Source organism: Pseudomyrmex gracilis, unplaced genomic scaffold, assembly GCF_002006095.1.
Source record: "Pseudomyrmex gracilis isolate BER0280 unplaced genomic scaffold, ASM200609v1 scaffold_243, whole genome shotgun sequence".
NCBI classification, from domain to species: Eukaryota; Metazoa; Arthropoda; class Insecta; order Hymenoptera; family Formicidae; genus Pseudomyrmex; species Pseudomyrmex gracilis.
In genome coordinates, this window is record NW_018020827.1 from 152,755 (window position 1) to 166,799 (window position 14,045).

Genomic DNA, 14,045 nt, shown 5'->3' on the forward strand with positions numbered 1-14,045 from the left:
ATTCATCGTCTTTCTAAATTTTAACGCGTCTTAGGGCCGTAGTGCGGTAGTGACACTTTTCCGGACATGGGTCCCTATACTCAAATGTTTTCTACTGTTGCACTGAATAACCCCTAGAAGTTTGATCCCATAGTTCTGAAACACCCTGTATATTGTGGCATATCGAGAAACTCGCGCGGGGACACACAATTGTTTTCAAGCGATTGCGCAATCGCGCGCGCGCGCGCGCGCGACTTTCGCACAGGCGCAAAAAGATATTCATGTTTTATGTATCTCACGGAATAATACAAAAATTCGTAAAATCAAGAGTATTTTTTTTACGACATGGAAAGGACACGCGCGCGCGCGCGCGCGCACACACGCAGGAAGTGTCGCGTCTGGATAACGAGCGTACGCGTTAAACCTGTTTCGCGGAATCCTGTGAATCGACCTTTGGTGGAAACCGACAGTTTTTATTTAGTCAGTTGTTTTACGCAAAGCGCGCGCGCCTAGAAACTTTTAATGGCGCGCGAACACACACAAGAGAAATTTTGCATTCGGCATCGCGTAATTCAACACAACCGACGACGACGACAACGACAACGACGACAACGGAGGGAAGTTCCGCGCAAACTTTCACTGCCACTTTCATTACTCTCAGGTACACAAAACGCAACCGCCGCCGTGTTTGTCACGAAATCGCCCCGTAGATGGAATTACGACCGGGCATTACCGCGGCGAGCGTAAAACAAACTGGAAAATCGCCGCGCGCGTCTGCTGCGTAATTGTCGCTTATTCTCGAACCGCTCTTAAAACAACAACGCGCGGTTTTTAGCGCTATGGTTTTTTCTTTTTTTTTTTTTCTTTTTAGTTTAAACGCGTCCCTTTCACTCACATAATATTTTCTATGAAACCTTTCGAAACGTTACGACGCGCTAAAGCGGAGGTTAAACACAGAGATGGATTCTTCTGAGAAAACTAAAATAAAGATATAAAAGTATGCCGGCCGTAAAGGAGTCTAACGCAAGATATTCAGACGCAACACAACAAATCTACAAATCTATTGAGAAAATACCGAACAATTTGCGAGAGTAAAAACATTTGGATTCTTCTTGCTTATTGTTTTTGTTTCTTTGACAAGCGCGCACGGATTTATTGTGACGCTATAATCGCACAGCTTTACGATATGTGCGAGCAATTAAATTCAAAGCATTTTCGATATCGCGAGTGCAACGGACGTGCAATGCGCTCCGTCGTTCTTCGACATCTCGATGTCGGATGAAACCGACCTTACTTGCGCGGCAAGCCGGAGCAAGCGTGATAATTGCGCGGCAATTTCTCTTCAAAGAACGCACACACGGCAAACTCCGCGCATGCGTGTGTGTTGCGAGCCAATTTAAATACCATTGCACGTTACATACTCCGGATCGCGCGCGAATCTTCGATTTTCCCCGCTCGATCGCTCCCGTCCAACGGTTAAGCCGATTCCGCGCACCGCGTTATTACACGCGAGTTAATAACGACTTGCGAAGTGTGCTCGAGGGTCTCTCCTCGCGTTTCTTTCCGTACGTTCGGTTTGTTTAGCGGCACCGATAAACGGTAAGAGAATACACAGAGCGATTTTCAATCGTATCATTTACGGCGACGCAAGAATGATGAGAATTTTTATTTCGAGTTTTTTTTTTTTTTTTATCGAAAACGTCCCTCCCTCGAGAGGAAGAAAAAGTTCGAGTGTCAATTTTAATCGAAATTTTGCAAACGAGAGAAAACGGCTCTCCCGTTCTATCTTTTGAACGCGTTGAAAGATTTTTCTATTTTATCTCGATCGTTTCGAGATAACATCGAGAGGAGGATTCTCATCTGACAAGCTTCGACGGCGTAATTTCGTGTCACCCTGTACAAGATATGCGCGTCGAAGCCGCGATTTAAATTGCGGTGCTAATCTCGCGTTGCGCTCGCTCGCTCGGCGTAATTCCAGCGACCGGAATTACATTTTTTTCGCCGCTTTCCTCTTGCCGCGAGAGAAGTACACTCTCTCACGACGATGATGACGACGACGACGAAACTCGCAAGTCACCGATTATCAGGTACTCCGCCGGCGCTGGGGGTTTTTTTTATTTTTTTTTTTTTCTTTCTTGTCTGATGCCTTCATGGACGCCGACGGATGCCGACGCGACGTAATTATGATGGATCGTTACGTCGATGATCATCGCGTACTTACGTTGTTCGTCCAGTTACTCTCACCGACAATCTCGATACGAAATAGTTTCGAAGCCGCATCGAGTACACAAATGCGCTTCCGAGAAAAAAAAAATCCACCACGACGCAATTCTTCGACTTCCTCAAATCGTGTGCGTCGCAGATCTTGCGAATAATGACCGACAAGTTATTGAAAAACATCAAAATATTACATCGGAGTAAATAAATAAGATCATTTTTTTACACGCTGTCAACTGTGTTTTGCTCCTGTTACAATTCGTACATTGTCCTGAATTCGCCGTGTTTTCGAATTTTCGATTATCTCGTTCACGCGAGCGAAGTCCGAAATTTCAAACACGGCAGTGATAAACACGTACGCGCGTGTTATTGTATGTTTTCACGTGTACATACGTCGAATCTCGCTACGGTGCTTTAACGATTACGCACATTTCTCACGCAGCGGCTTCAACTCCGGGAATCGGTCCGTAAAACGAACAAGAGCTGATTTTTTTCTGCTTCAATATGTTGATATATTTGTTTTTGAAAAATTTATTATTTAACAGAGAAGAGAAAAACAGATTGATTTTCTTCGGGGAAGTTTTCGGTCGCTTCTGTAGATTATAAAAGCGTTGGTCAGCGGTTTTCTCATCTCTTTTTTTTCTAATTCCTCCCCACGAATTCCAGATTAATTCGTGATTACGATGTGTTCAACGCTATCTCTCCGCGTAGTTCCTCTCTATACTTCTGCGAACTTCTCGTTCCGATATACAGGGTTGGGCACGTATTATACATGAGATATTGTACATTGTATTTTATACAAAACAAATGTTTGTATAATAACAATTATACAAACCGTATACCGTATAATACGTGTCCAACTTTGATGCCCACATAACCATAACGCAGTTAACAATTATACAACTAAACAACACCTATACAAACTATATATTGTATAGTTGTTGTTTAGTTGTACAATATAATTGTTATTATACAAACATTTGTTTTGTATAAAATACAATGTACAACATCTCATGTATAATACGTGCCCAATTCTGCCGATATATCAGCGAGACCAGTGGTCTCGCGGCTTGAGTGCAGGGCTTGCGAGCAAAGAGAAGGTTGCTCCGAGAGTTCGAATGAATCTTAGCTCTACAAATCCCACGTTCAAGATTTTTTCCGACTGACAAGAAGAGTACTTTGCCTGCAAGGGGTCTCTTGTCAGTGTCACATCTTGTCTTCTGATGGGGGTTGGTTGTGATCCCTTGACAAGAAAAACAAAATCAATGCTGTGGCAATGGAATGCCCGCGTTAGATCCACGTCTCGGCGTAGATTCTTGAGAAAACCATGTGTGTATGACGTCTGTCTAATGGGAGAAATTAAAAAAAAATGGCATCCTTGCCCATTTACCTCTCTATCTTGATTCCCTCCACTAGATATCATCACACACCATTTTTTTTCGTCTGAAAACGAAAGTGCCAATCAATTCTCGAGATTATATACTCGGAGAGTGACGTCGATCCGATCAGTTTCTTTTTTGACGATCTTCAACGTTATTTTTTTTTTTTTTTTTGTACACTCTCTCCGTGTTGTCTTCTCTCTCGCGCTCTCGTTAACACGTGCGTCTCGTAATCTTTCTCGGTGTGTTTATTAAATTCGAGCGATTAGGACGAGACGAGGAACGCGTCAATTGCATCAATACAAGTATAAACGCAAACACGTTCTGATTCTAATATAACCGCGCCGCGCGTAATTCACGACGACAATTGGCGCGTCCGTCTTTTGTACTAGATCGCTCGTTCGACGCTTCTCTCCCGGAAAAGAATAAAAGAGATAAAGTTAAGCAGCGCATTTCCTCGATTTTTCTCGTTCACTTCTCAAATCCCGAGAAACGTCGAGATTGCTCTTTCTCTTTTCTTTTCCGCACAACGGAATGCAGAAAACTGTCGGCGTCGTCGAATATTTATTATCGACGACAGCCGACGATCCTGCGATTAATTGTCACATTTCCTCTCGCATTTCGTAAAACACGCGAAATCTCTCGCGTTATCGTTACGCAAATATTAATTGCCGCGTGATTGTTGCAACAACGGGACCCGAGTTCTTAAATCGTTGCTTCTCAAAGTCCGAGCGAAACGAATTCGAATTTATTCACGATGAACCGCGCGGTTATGCAAATGCGTCGAGAGAGAGAGAGAGAGAGAGAGAGAGAGAGAGACTCGGCAATTCGGGAGATATCGGAGATTACATCGAGAGCTCTATTAATTCGGATCGTCCTTTCGAGATTTCACCGATTTAGGCCGCGGCGTGAATTGCGAAAAGAGATGTTTTTTTCGCTTCTCTGCGCGCGCCTCATTATCGTCCCGTCTAATGCATAAGCGGTCGGAACGTTAATGCACCGGTATTACGCGATCGCGCGTATATATACGCGCGGCTATAATGGCCGCGCTCGGTGTGCGTGCAATCTTCTCTCTCTCTCTCTCTCTCTCTTTTCCTTTGTCATTGTTCGCCACAAAACAACCGGCTACTGAAGCTAGTTCGCGAATCGATGAATGCTAATCCGATCGGCTCTCGAACTTGGCGATTTTCAATTCAAATGCGCGCCCCGCGAAAAGACGCGTTTTACGCGAACGAGCGAATAATAAAAGTAACCACGAGCGGAACAATACCGAAGACATCAAACGGGTTAATATTTCTCGCGCTGCACCGTTTGAAACCGCGGAAGAACAACACGAGCGCGCGTCTCTCTCGCAACCGCACGGCGCAACGTGAATATAATTTTATTTAAATTCAATTTAAATAAATAAATATAAACATGAATTTAATTGTAACAGATTAATTTTTGCGCGTAAGAGGAAAATTATCGTAAGAACGATTTTCGCGCGCGCGCGCACGCACGCATGTTAACATCTCGAGTCCCGTAATAAAACATGCCGCAAGAAAGTCGCGATTTTCACCGATAAAAAGTCGACGTGTCTTTCGAACGACTTTTTCTTCTTTTTTTTTTCTTTTTTTTCTGCACGACAAAACTAGAGGAATTTCCAACTTTCTTCGAGCCGCCCCGCGTTCGAATTATACCGTATTATTTAGTAAGTAAAAGCGAAACGCATATTGCATGTTTTTAAAGAGAGGGAGACGAGGGAGAGAAGCAGTAAAAAGCGTGTAATATGTTATTACTCATTCGTACACATCGCTCTCTTGCGTTTTCGCGTTACGAACGATCGAAAAATCATTGTTCGTCGAAACGGCTAAAAGTACATGCGCGCGCTGCTCGCGCGCGTTTCGACCGCATTAACGACGCGACCGTTAAAGACAACGGCTTGTATGTACATGGAGAAACGCGGCGATATTCCGCGCGCGGCGGTGAAACTTTATATACGCGAAATTCATTCCGCGTATATAAGTACTTTTACTCGCCAATCGCGCAATCTCACTCGGCGGCGATATCCGCAATAATAACATGCTGGAATAAAATTCAAAATTCACGTAAAAACTAACTGCATGTATAGGAGAAAGAGGAAAGTGGAATTTGCGCTACGTTTCCGAACACACGATCGAGTTGGCTTTGCTTCGCGAATGAAGTAATTCCGGGCCTTAATAATCTCTCTTCTCGAGAAGAAGTCGCGAGAGAGAGAGAGAGAGAGATCGTCGAGTTGTAAACTTCTCGAAGAGTGGAGAGAAGTGAAGTGCCTTTACCTCGATACTTCCTGCACCGGACGATCGATCGATCTTCCGGGTTCGCGGGCGAGAAACCGCTCGCGACCGATAACGCCGAGAAGTAGGCTCTCGTCTCGACTCTCCACACACAACTTCGCGCGCACTCGCGGAATCTACACGTTACACGTATACGTACAAACGCGCCACGTGTGCAGCCATGCACCGTGCGCGCACAGAGCGCACACGGTTAGACCTACTTTACTCGGTCAAGAAGATTACACGAGAGTCAGAAGGGAGCCAGTCGAGCGCGACGACAAGATACGACGCTCTCGAAACGTCGACGAATTTCAATATCAAGTACATACATATGTATATATATATATATATAAATCGAACAATCGTCGGAAACTTGCGAGATAAAAATGACAGCTGGATATTTCGAACGGTATAACGAAGTTATACCGCACGTCATACACACAAAAGGCAGAATTTATAACTTTATTTTACAATATCAGATAGAAAAATATATAACGCTCGTAATATAAATATAATTAATAAATTGGAATAAGGTCGTAAACGAGCAAAAAAGAGTTGTTAAATAAATATAATTATTAAAAGTGAAACAAAATATCAACAAAATTGACAAAAGTGAATCAAAATATTTCACAAATTTGACATACGTTTCGACTCTTTACTTGAGTCATCTTTATTAATTATATTTATTTTACAAATTCAAGACAAGCAAAAACGCATAGCGTGTTCAAACACAGGAATAAAAATGCGCGACTGACGCGACGAAAAATATTTTTCATTTATGAAATTTAAAAATGAGTTTTTAACTCTCGCCCTCTTCCGGCGCTGCGATTTTTAAAAATATCTCCGCAAAACTCGTTAATTATCTCGAATAATTGAGATAACATCGTCGTCTCTCTCAGAACCGAGCGCTAGACGTGGTCGCATGAAGAAAATTCCCACGTTTGCGCATCGCAACGCATGTCGCGATCATAAATCTCACATTCGCCGCATATTCCAAGCGTTAATACGGCGCGTTTGTCAAATACGCGCGCGCGTACGTTTCTCGATTCGTAAAAATCGTATCTCTCTCTGCGGAAATAACCCCGCCGCGAGATATATCAGAAGCCGCTCGTCGCGCGACGAATCACGTGTGCGCGCGCGGTTTTCCGCGAGTAATCGTTTCGCGTATCGCAACGATTAATAGATGTCCCGCGCGCGCGTATATATATCGCTAATCCCGCCATCGATCTTTCGCGCGGAGTCCGCGCGACTACTATAAACCTAACCGACGAGATAAAACGTAAGTAGCCTCATTTGACGATTGGATAAACGCCGAGCTGAACGCATACATCTCGGGAAAAGTTTTACGCGAACAAACGAGTCGGACGCGCGCGCGCGCGCTGCAGGAAACTCCCTTCCCCAGTTACGTTTTTGCACGCCTGGGTGTGTGTTTCTGCAAAAACGATTTTGCTCTGTCCGAAGATGCGTGTCTCGGGCGCGCACACGCCCGATGTGTTTATGGATACCTTCCGTACCATCGATCTTCCGCGTTCTACAACGCGCGCGGCAAATACGCGACTGGTATTGTTCTAAGAGCAACAAGGATGCGCGCGCGGTCGGCATACCGGTGCAAATAGCGAAGCACGCCCAAGCGCGCACGATCCTACAACGGATTATTCGCCGTCCCGGGCATTAATTCCTTCTCCCGGCCGCGATTTCTCGCGTGATTCTGTGACGATCGTCTGAAAAAAGCTCGATTTATCGACAAAGTTTTGAGAATTGTTTATTTAATCTGACTCTAATTACACACATTTAATTTGTTTAAGCACCATTTATCACCGACAGTTTCTGAAAAAACATTATTTGTTTTATGTTTAATTAAGTATATTTTAAATATTTATTGAACTTGATATCGTTTTTTTTCGCCTCGAAGTCGAATTTCGATTTTATCGATACGAACGATCTCGCGTTTTAAACAGGTTAGATCGAAGCGGGTGATTAGCTCGGCGTGTCAATACCAGCTTAGTGATGGTTGACTATTGGGCCCGGGCTCGAATCTCCCCGCCTCATATAGTGGCAAGGGACGAGACAGTCTCTCGAGTTGTCTCTCGGAATTCATCTTATTGTTAATAAGAAAACTCCGAGAAGGGATCTATATGTGCGCATATACATACATATGAGGGTATATATATATGTCAACAGTATACATCTCCTTGCCAAAAATAATCTTTATCTAGTTTAAGTTGGCTAGAATAAAGATATATGTGAATGTGGTGCTGTCAGTATATAATTATCTCTTGTTCTAGTGAGCTTGAAATAGATAGATTATTTATTTTTCTTTTTTTTAAGTTATATAATTTCTTTATATTATTAAACATTCTGTTTTAACTTGGATACTATGTAAATATATTAATAATAAATTAAAAAATATTTAAAAACTTACAAATATTAACTTATAACATATAAATAATGTAAATTATTTTTTTATTTTTTTAATATTGCAAGTAATTAGTTTTTACATTTTTTTTCTTTTTTTCTTGTAATTTTTTTTATATTTTTTATTTTTTTCTTGTAATTTTTCTTATACGCATAGACGAAACCATTTACACGAGATAAATAAAAAAAACATAAATAATAAAACATGCACGGAAACGTAAAGGCACGGAAATGTAAAAACTGACAAAAAATCGAGTTCGAAAATGCCGATTGCATATAAATGGAAATCGTCGACGCGACTGCCGAAAACTTATTACGAAGAGGTCCGGGATATGCGACAATAATTAACGGATTCATCGGCGCTCAAATTTGCGAACGGACGAACTTCCGAACGCGTCGATTCTTCCGGGTAAACGACCGTCGTCGACATCGGTAATCGATATCGTTCGACCAGCCGAGTGAAACGAGTTTCGGGGGATGCGATGACGGTAAAACCAGGAGACCTCACACACACACACACACAGCGTGGGAGCTCTCTTTCTCCCCCTCGATTTTCTCGTTGATAGCTCGCCGTGTAACCCTATAGGAAACCCCTGCCGCGCGCGAGTTTCACCTTGCTGCTTTCCGTTACCGCTCATCATTACGCGCGAAAACGATCCGGCTGCCAATGAGTCGGGCGCAAAAAGCATTTCTCGCGCGACCGTATGCACGTGCGCGCGAACGCGCTTTTAACGCGCGAGAAGCGAATAGACGCGCGCATCACGGTCGGCAATTCTGTATGTTTTGACCCTATTCTTTCCTCGCATGGCGAAGTGTCACACGCTTATCTCTTCGGTTACTTTAGAGAGTGTGCGCTCGCGACCGGTTGCCGAGACCGGAGAGAAAATCCGTCTTTTTTTCGCGGTGCTCCAGTTCGACTTCGCGGATCAAACGATCGCATAATTGAGAAACCATCGCGCGGTCGGAAAAAGAACGGGTTCGACCGAAGGAGGCCCGTTCGAGGATGAAATTCTCAGCCTCTGTCCCGCGGTTACGCGAGCTGAAGACCGATCTTCTTCGGAAAATCAAGATGTAGATATTTTTTTTTTCTGAAAAACAGCAGCTTTTTTTTGTTTTGACTTATACAAACACGACAACTCTTTTTCCATTTTCACACATTTACGTGCTTTTCTCGCGCCCGTATATTCTCGGACGATAATTTTACCTCGATGTCACACAATTCACGTCTAACGCACAAATCTCGACTTTCTTTTTTTGAAGAAAAGAAAACGCGTTTCTTTTACTTACGAGCGTTATAAAATCCGAAACGGAGCTTCAAGGGAGAGCGGGAGGAAGGGGAGAAATGTTCGAACGTATTTTACGAAACGGTCACAGAAATATTCGCGAGACGTGTCCGCCGAGAGAGCGGCGCGATACTTCGAAGAGCCGCGCGCGGCTGTAGTAATTTACATGGTCGCAAATCGCTTCGGCAATTTCGCTCGGACGTGTCGGATCGTTTCTTCCTCTTCTTCTTCTTATTTATTTTTTTTTTTTTTGTTTTTTATCGCGATCGTCCATCAAGTCGGGAAGGATTTCGCGAACCGAGATCGCAATCACGGCCGTTCGTTTCAAACGAATGGTAAACCCGTCGTCGTGCGCGTAGACCCCCTTTCTTCCGTCCATCGACACCGTGTCATCCGGACAGCCGCGGGATATACGCGCGCCTCTAACCGAGAGATGTATCGATTGCCGCGTTCTCTCTTCGCGCGACCGTTTTTGCACGCGAGTTCGCACACACGCACACACACACACACACGAGAGGCCGGTCTCGCCCAGAAAGAAAAAGATAGGGATTCGAACACGGGAGGGATGAGCTTCGAGGAGGGTTCGAAGGATATACACAGGAGGGTTAACAGCGGCAACCGGAATTAATGCGAAGCGGAGTAAAGCGCGTCCGGGATTGTAGTCTCGCGCGCGCGAGAGAGAAAAGGGATTTATGCGCCGCCGTAGCGTTGATAAAATATATCCTGCGGCATCGCTGAGATATATACGCATATACCTCTTCTTCTTCTTCTTCTTCTTCTTCTCCTCCCGTTCCTTACGATGCTCGTTTTACCACCATCTCGCGCGCGAGAGGAGGTTGCGCTCTATTTGCGCGTTTTCGCATCGCGCACTTTCGCGCATACACAGTCAAACGAATCGGAAGAGAGAGAGAGAGAGAGAGAGAGGGAGAGAGAGAGAGAGATAATCGATGAGTCAATGTAAAATTAATGTAATTAAAATAACAAGAATTGCGGTATACGCCCATACGAGATCGAAACGTAAAAAAAACGTTTGTTTTCCTCGGCCAATAAATAATCCACGCGATTGTTTAACCAGCGTGGGCTCTCACCGACCTTGTTTCGTGTGTTTGTTGATTTGTATTGTTCCTGAAGTACCTTTTTGCAATCGAATACTCCAGGGCGCTCAAGTAACTGTTTCTTTTTTTAATATCCATCCTGTTTGCGATATTTTTCTCTCTCTCTCTCTCTCTCTCTCTCTCTCTCTCTCCTTCTCACATCTCTGAAGAGAGGTGTGTATGTGTACTACGGTAATTAGCGTTTTAACGGCAAGACCGCCGGAGAAGCGGATCTGTCCGTTGTCCGGGTATCCGACGAGATGAGAAAGAGATCGCGAAGATAAGAAGAAGAGAGCGGATAAAGGAGAGAGGGAGAGAGAACGTCGCGTACTTAGAGAGGCCTTTCGTTACGGAGAGACGAGGCGAGAGTCCGGTCGCTCCGCCGCGGTCAATGGCTGCGGCATCCGCAGGTTCAAGGAAACCGGGCTGGTCCGATTCGACATCGTGTGTTTCACCACACGAGGGGGGAAACTGTGAACAGGTGACGCGCCTGTCTTTCTCTCCGCGAAAATGCAGGTTAATGGAATGCCGTCGTCTAAAGTGGCCTGCGCGCCGCACTGCGGGGACCGCATACGATTACACTCGGCGACTGGATTCCCAGTGAGTTCTCCTCCACGCTTCGGCGATCGAATGGGGAACCATGTCGTGTATCTGATGTCACAGAGAGAGACGACGGTTCTACACAACCTAGGGCAGGATTTTTGTTTTCGCGCGATAGACACATAGGCTTGTATATCGCGTGAAAAAAAAAAAAAAAAAAAAAAGAAATTCAGAGAGAGAGAAAAATGTTTATCCGAATGTTTTTTTTTCCTTCGCGTTGCTTGTTCGATTAATAAATAATTTTGTAATTTAACAATTTCAATGGAAGAGCAATAAGAATTGTAAAGATTTGAAGACGCCGTGAGACGACGCTTGATCGACGTTTGATCGACCACCATCTGTCGAAACAAGCGGGGCGATCGCGAGAGACCCGAGCGGTTTTGAATGAAACGATTGTTTCTCGCCGGAATTTCTAATGAGGCAACAACAAATCTCTTATTGTTACGCGAGCTATCTTTCACAAGTCTTTTTCATAATCTACTCGTTTATCGATCGATTGTCGAAGCGACTTTCGCGCATCGTTCGACTCGAAAACCATCCTCGCGACGAAGAAGATCCCGCGAAGGTTTTCTTCCATCTCGAAAACGCATCGCGATCGCGTTGTTCGAAACGCCGTGAAATTCAATATCGAAACGCAATACGAGACGAACGTTCCCGCGTCGAAGTTACCTTAATTGATTTTGTTTAATTAACCGGCGACCCTCTTATCTCGCCCGTATTTTGACGCGCGCGGCGCGAGGGTCGCTCCGCACGCGCCTCTATCAGTGGATTCTACGTAGCAACCGAACTCTCATCGATCGGTCTTTTCGAAAGGCCGCGCCGAGGGACACCACGAGAACCCCAACCGGACAAGGACACGAACGGGGGAGTAGGCGCAGTTTGGTGCGTGTATGTGTGCGTGTGCGTGCGAGTCGTATAACGTACGCAGGACTTCCGTATCGATTGAATGCCGTATTTTTTTTTTTTTTTTTTATTCGTACCTGTGCATGAAGGCGGCAGCTGACATGTTACTATCCATAGGGTAGTTCCATAAATCCCGGCTCGGCCCCGCCAACGCGACCCCCTCGACGACACTCTCGGCCCAAACTTCCTGTTGTACTTCTGACGAAGCTTCTCTCTTCCTCTCCAGGTCACTTCTTCGGTATCCTTCCTTCGTTATCCTTTCTTCGGTATGTCGCGACCTCGAGAGAGATCTTTGCCGATGTTTCTTCGCGAATAGACGAAAAGATACGCTAGACAAACGCGGCTGGCAACAACGACCGGTAGGAGAAGCTCGCCCGACGTACACCTGTCAACGCGCCGACGACCCGAACAGGTTGAAATCATCTGCCGGACTGGAGTCGGAGTGCGCACTGTCGATCGGTTTCCATGGTGGTGGGCCGATGGTGGCGGCACGGCGGTGGTGGTGGAGAACTGGTGGTGGTGACGGAGGCGGCGGCGGCGGCGGCGGCAGCGATGCTCGATGAGTTCTCCTCGCCGAGAATCCTGCGGCCTCCGGGGGAGAGGGGATTTTGACAGGACTGCGTTCTCCGTCAGACAACGACACGGGCCTTAAGGCACTGTGCGCATGACAGTGCCGAGAAACACCCATGGGACGTGTCGTCGTTCTGCCTCGAGAATTGCGAAGCTTTATTTTGCGAATTTTCCTACAAGCTTGTTATTTATTTGAATAAAACTCTGCTGTTTTCTTCAATTTCTTTAAATACGCAAAGCACACAGATTTGATTTTTTAAACAATTTTTTTTCTCGAGTAAATCCGTGGTTGTATCTCTGTGCGACAGAGCGATTTAAACAATTACCTGGAAAACTATGTACAATATCTGCAATATTAAAAATTGAATTTTAATTAAAATATACATTTCCTCGATATAAGAAAAAAAAATAACAAGAAATATATAAAGCCTTACGAGCCATTCGCAGGATGTTTGAGCGGAAACTGTACGTGTATATATATACATACACATGTAACGAATTCAACTTGTAAATTTTTACAAGTGAGTGTTTTTTGAGTTGAAAACTCACAATTCTTAAATTCATACGGGATGCTGGATTTGCATCTCACATATGACAGACCCCGGATACCCTCCTAACTAATTTTTAAAATATTGCGAAAAAAACTCCTCGGCCAGGAGTCGAACCTGGAATCTCCGGCTTTCCATGCCATTTTTTCGTAAGGTCCGTAAGACCTTATATATTTCTTGTTATTAATTTTAACAAGCCTTAAGTCATAATTGTTTAAAAAAAAAACAAATAATAATTTTAACATAGAATAGAATGTCTCGGAAACCGTCACACACGCGGGATTTGGAAACACGATCGACGCGTGTCGCGTAATAATTTTCCACCGCTCCACAATTTCTTCACGCATCTCACGAGAGAGAAAGTAAATGCATCCTCGGCGATTGTCTTCATCGCGAAGGTTGTTCGGATGCAGTTCTTTTTAATGCATTGTCGCGTTTTAGCGTAGGTTTTTCAACGATCACCGTATTGTCTTCTTGGCGACAAACGAACGACGACAACGCGGGCTCCTTATAAGGGCCAGAAAAATGTTGGCACGAACGAAACACAAAACTCGGCGGAAAATTACCAGTTTTTTCCTTTCTTTTCGCTTATATTCTTCCGCGCGGTTCTATTCGCGAATCGGCGTCGCGAACGTTCCCGCCGCGAATGTTGGTTTTTCTTAACTAATAAATATATATTCGGTCATTGGAGCCATTCACTAGGTGTTGTGCGGAAATTATACGTGTATATATGTCCATATATACGTGTTCACATGTAAATTTT

General features: G+C 44.5%; 1 protein-coding gene across 2 annotated transcripts in view; it reads right to left on the bottom strand.

The window, feature by feature from the left end:
• LOC109859153 overlaps positions 1-12,631 on the bottom strand; it is a 36,050-nt gene extending 23,419 nt beyond the window's left edge. For both annotated transcript variants that reach the window (XM_020437117.1, XM_020437116.1), the window contains exon 1: positions 12,242-12,631. In XM_020437117.1, coding sequence (XP_020292706.1) covers positions 12,242-12,279 — 38 coding nt within the window. In that variant the 5' untranslated portion in view covers positions 12,280-12,631. The remainder of the gene's footprint in view (positions 1-12,241) is intronic.
• Between the last annotated feature and the right edge of the window lie 1,414 nt (positions 12,632-14,045).